This window comes from Branchiostoma floridae, chromosome 12 (genome assembly GCF_000003815.2).
Source record: "Branchiostoma floridae strain S238N-H82 chromosome 12, Bfl_VNyyK, whole genome shotgun sequence".
NCBI lineage: Eukaryota > Metazoa > Chordata > Leptocardii > Amphioxiformes > Branchiostomatidae > Branchiostoma > Branchiostoma floridae.
Window position 1 is genome coordinate 22,065,416 of NC_049990.1, and position 5,321 is coordinate 22,070,736.

Here is a 5,321-nt window from a genome sequence, read left to right on the forward strand (position 1 = left end):
TTTCAATTATTAATCGGTACACACTTCTGTAGCAATGCCTGTTGAATTGTTGTCACCACAATGTTTCTGTAGGTTGTTTTTTTGTAGGGAATGCACAGGGGTGCAATCCTTTCGTATTGTGATACACTGCTATGGAAAAATTCTTTCATTTGAATGCTTCTAAACTTAAGCAAATGTCTTACTTTTCTTTTGAGAAGTATGTATACCCATGGTAGAAGGATGGATTCAAGGAAAATGGGTTTCTTTGGCTGATTTGTAGATTTTTTTGTCATTGACTGGATTTTTATTTTTAAATAACTTTCTGTGACTGAGTATGGCTACCATGGCCTTTTTTGATGTAATTATACAGCCTTTGTATAGACAGCTACTACCATAGGGGGTATGAACATTACACCATTGCCTAGGGAATACTTCATTGTGACTAGGCACTAGTCAAACATTGAACTATTTGTAACTGTCATTCCTTTTTTTTTGTTTCTCCAGTTATTTGTTTTAAAGGAATCTTGCCACCTCTGCTGGCTTTTAAAGTCACTTTTTGACATCCACTACTAAGACTGTCATAAATTAGTACGTTAAAAGTGTTCACTTGAAAATCACATGTTGAAATATTATGTGCTCAAAGGAGTATTATCTCAGTTGAAATGCTCGTCTTAGTTTCTTTCAATATTCTATTCAATTGTGTTGGCAGTATGCACTTATGCAATGTAGCAAGTGTTGTGCGAAACAAATGGGGCAAAATATTTAATTTCCAAGGCTTGTCAATGTTCTTATTTATCCTAAAAGCTAGGATTTTTGCAAAGTTGTAAAAAGAGCATATTACAGGTAACATCTCCCCATACTGGTGAAGAAACATTTGGTGTAACATAAGCTACATGTTACCAATAAGTGGTGTACATTACATGACAGGTTGGGCTAGTGTATGTAAGGTGTAAAAGCTGTAATTGTGTTTTTCCTTTAGCCACTTGTACAGGGGTGCCTAAGCAGTTACTATGAAATTTGTACTCATGTTTATGTGATACATACGGATCACTATGTGACATCAACGAATCTTATGTGATGCGCAAAATCCTTGTGCAAACTGGCTGACCGCTTCCAGGGTCACGTGACAGTAGGAGCGGGATATTCAAGATGGCGGCCTCGATCTTCTAATTTAGGGAAAATACAAAATGAAGCAAAAGAGTAGCTCACATGCTATCAAATATGTCTTCTTGATATGCCCATTCAATGCTTTGAAATAAAAATATCATGGGTAGAAATACCCAGAAACATACCTTCTCCCAACGTAGCGGTCGCCGGTTTGCATAAGGTTTGTGCGTATCACATAAGGTTTGTGGGTATCACATAAGGTTTGTAGGAATTTCATAAGGTTTATAATTATGCAAATGCTTTGGCACCCCTGTTGTAGCTGTGTCATGGTGCTTGGGAGATGGCAACGAGAAGCTTAGTTTTATGTTGAAACAATAATCAAAATATTTCTTGAAGAATTCACCTAAATGTTCAGAAATGTGCAGGTAATTCAGACCCATTTAAAACTGCCTGCACCATAGGGAAGTCACTTCTATCAACATTCAAATGTGTTCAAACAATGTTGTTTCTTTGCGTGCAATCATTTGAATGCACCAACTGTATGCCTTGCATATTTGAACACGTTCAAATGTGGACTAACATGACATACATCAACCCATTGGTAAAGTGCTGTTCTAGTGAATCTGAATAATCCTACTGGAGTCATACAGAGCTTTGCTTCGCTGTTTTTTGTCCTCGTCTGTCGGAGTTTCTTTAACAACATTCCAATAGAACTTGTCTGCTGGAGAATAAACGGGTTGTGACACACACATTACTTAAAAATCATTGCCAACTGTGTAAATTTACTGATGACATGTTAAACCTGTATTTTGTTTGAACACTAATTTGAAAATAAAGGAAAACAAGACAATTTTCAGTGTTCATTTTGTGCGTTTTATACTAAGTTGACATTTTCATACGTCCATGGTAATACATTAACAATAGTATGGCTACAGGATGAAGGAGAATTCTTATTACACAACCAGTAGGTACTTACATTGCTTACGTTTCGATATCTCTCAGTCTCAGACACCATTGTCAGAGCTTCAACCTACTGGTTGTGTAATAAGAATTCTTCATTCTATATTCTACCAACGCGATGAAACTATTTACGGAAGTATGGCTACAATATTTACCTCACTCGTATATTTCACCCATGTCTAAATTTATACACGGATCTTCCCTTGTTAGGCATATTTGTTCAGGTGATCACTACAGCAAATATTTCAACTCAAAGATACTTTGGCAGCTTTCACTTCAAAGGATCACTTTCTAAGTGTCAGCAACAAGGGACTCTACAAGGCATGTTGTTTCTTCTTCAGTGATGTTTCAATGTTGTCCAGTACCTCCATTGCTGCAATGGGGATCCGCGTACCAGGGCCAAAGATGCTCGCAATCCCCGCCGCGTACAGGTAGTCATAGTCCTGGGGCGGGATCACGCCCCCGCACACCACAATGATGTCCCCGCGACCCATCTCCTTCAGCGCGTGGATCAGTTCTGGTACCAGCGTCTTGTGGCCCGCGGCAAGCGTGCTCACTCCGACCACATGGACATCGGCATCAACCGCCTGCTGGGCGACTTCCGCTGCGGTCTGAAACAGGGGTCCGATGTCAACATCAAACCCGAGATCCGCGAAACCTGTTGCGATGACCTTTGCTCCCCTGTCGTGGCCATCCTGGCCGACCTTCGCGACCAGGATCCTTGGTCGTCTCCCTTCAGCCGACATGAAGGCTTCCACTCTTCTCATGGCACTCTGGATTTCATCTGATTCGCCGAACTCCGACTTGTACGCCCCGCTCACCATACGATCGCTGGCAACGTGCCGCCCGAACACGGACGCCATGGCGTCGGAGATCTCCCCGACAGTACAGCGTATGCGGGCTGCGTCCACGGCCAGCTGTAGCATGTTGCCGTCTCCCTGAGCACCCTGCCTGATGGCTTCTAAGGCAGCTTCCACTTTGCTGTTGTCTCGTGATGCCTTCAGCTGACGCAGCTTTTCCATCTGGGCTTCCCTGACAGCAGTGTTGTCTATGGACAATACCTACAGACAAAATTACAAACAATATTACATCATAATCATGCATTCTACTTTCCTGGATTGATAGCATTTTCCTGAATTGCATTACTTTGTAACATAGATTTGGACACAACTTGGACCACAGCAAGTAAATCTTATGAATGACATGAGCACGCTCATGTTTTTTGTGTGCCCTATCTTACTATTTTTAATGCCTGAGGAGGATGTCATCCATAAAATTTACTTGCTGTTGCCAAGATGCTAAATTAGGTTCATTCTAAAAATCCCATTGTAATTTCATTTTACCTTCCATACATATGAACTGCATGTAGACCTATCACATATATATTCATAGTCATGTCCAAAGAAACCTCATCTGAAACATGTTGGTTCATAATATAGTTACCTCCACAGTTTCCTCCTTCTCCAGTCTGTACTTGTTGACTCCCACGATCACCTCCTGTCCTGAGTCTATCCGAGCCTGCCGCCTCGCCGCGCACTCCTCAATCCTAAGTTTGGGCATCCCCTCCGCTACGGCCCTCGCCATCCCTCCCATCTCCTCCACCTCGTTAATCACGCCCAGCGCCGCGTCGTAAACCTCGTTAGTGAGCGACTCCATCATGTAGGACCCTCCCCACGGGTCGGCCACGTTGGCGATGCCCGTCTCTTCCTGCAGGATGATCTGAGTGTTGCGGGCAATGCGGGCACTTGTGACGGTGGGCAGCCCAAGGGCTTCATCAAATGAGTTGGTATGCAGAGACTGTGTGCCTCCAAACACCGCCGACATGGCCTCTATAGTGGTCCTCATGATGTTATTATAAGGGTCCTGTTCTGTGAGAGACCACCCGGATGTCTGGGAATGTGCACGCAGCATCAGCGACTTTTCCTTCTTCGCTCCAAACTTCTCCTTCATGAGATGAGCCCACAGCCGACGCGCCGCCCGCATCTTCGCGATCTCCAAGTAGAAGTTCATGCCGATCCCCCAGAAGAAGGACAGACGAGGAGCAAACTTGTCGATGTCGAGACCCGCCTTCAGGCCCGTACGGCAGTACTCCAGTCCGTCTGCGATGGTGAAGGCAAGTTCAAGGATGGCGTCTGCCCCCGCCTCTTGCATGTGGTACCCAGAGATGGAGATGGAGTTGAACTTGGGCATGTTCTGTCAGAGAGTATTCAGATGTGTCATGACATGTTCATATCAAATATTTTACAGTAAATCATCTAAATGTTGTAGTTGAGGATGTAGGACATTTGGAAAGGAACTTGGTTAGCATCCAGATTAAGTCTGTAGTGATACTAACCTGCGAGGTGTACTCGAAGATGTCTCCAATAAGTCTCATGGAGGGATCAGGTGGGTAGATGTAGGTGTTTCTCACCATAAACTCCTTCAGAATGTCATTCTGTATGGTTCCTATTGAAAGTACATAACAGTGTTACAAGGTATACCTCTCAGCATTCAGTTTTGCTTTACATTCACATTTATGCTTGCTAAAACTACACTGCAAGTTGGGAGGGACTCAAATCCTGCTCCACCCGTTAAGTCTGTAAATATGTAATTGGATTATTCCTAACCTGTGAGTTGGGAGGGACTCACACCCTGCTCCTCCCCTAAGAAGTTGGTAAATGGAATGTTCCTAACCTGTGAGTTGGGAGGGACTCACACTCTGTTCTTCCCCTTAGAAGTTGGTAAATGGAATGTTCCTAACCTGTGAGTTGGGAGAGACTCACACCCTGCTCCTCCCCTAAGAAGTTTGTAAATGGAATGTTCCTAACCTGTGAGTTGGGGGGGACTCACACCCTGCCCCTCCCATTAGAAGTTTGTAAATGGTATGTTCCTAACCTGTGAGTTGGGAGGGGCTCACACCCTGCCCCTCCCATTAGAAGTTTGTAAATGGTATGTTCCTAACCTGTGAGTTGGGAGGGACTCGCACCCTGCCCCTCCCATAAGAAGTTTGTAAATGGTATGTTCCTAACCTGTGAGTTGGGAGGGACTCACACCCTGCCCCTCCCATAAGAAGTTTGTAAATGGTATGTTCCTAACCTGTGAGTTGGGAGGGACTCACACCCTGCTCCTCCCCTGCTCCGATGAACATGGCCATGACCGGGATGACAGCCCCGTTCATCGTCATGGAAACGGACATCTTCTCCAGGGGGATTCCATCAAACAGGGCCTTCATGTCCTCCACACTGTCAACTGCTACACCTGTGCAGGGACAGATAAATTACATGTATATGGATTTA

At 44.2% G+C, this 5,321-nt stretch overlaps 2 protein-coding genes across 2 annotated transcripts in view; one reads left to right on the forward strand and one right to left on the reverse strand.

The window, feature by feature from the left end:
- LOC118427477 (programmed cell death protein 10-A-like) overlaps nt 1-1,936 on the forward strand; it is a gene marked incomplete in the record, with an annotated part of 12,580 nt that extends 10,644 nt beyond the window's left edge. Inside the window, 1 exon segment of the mRNA XM_035837297.1 lies at nt 42-1,936.
- Nucleotides 1,937-1,945: 9 nt separating this feature from the next.
- LOC118427472 (methylmalonyl-CoA mutase, mitochondrial-like) overlaps nt 1,946-5,321 on the reverse strand; it is a 6,982-nt gene continuing 3,606 nt past the window's right edge. Inside the window, 4 exon segments of the mRNA XM_035837288.1 lie at nt 1,946-3,107; nt 3,490-4,239; nt 4,382-4,491; nt 5,122-5,283. Of these exon segments, the coding sequence (XP_035693181.1) occupies nt 2,361-3,107; nt 3,490-4,239; nt 4,382-4,491; nt 5,122-5,283 (1,769 nt within the window). The 3' untranslated portion in view covers nt 1,946-2,360.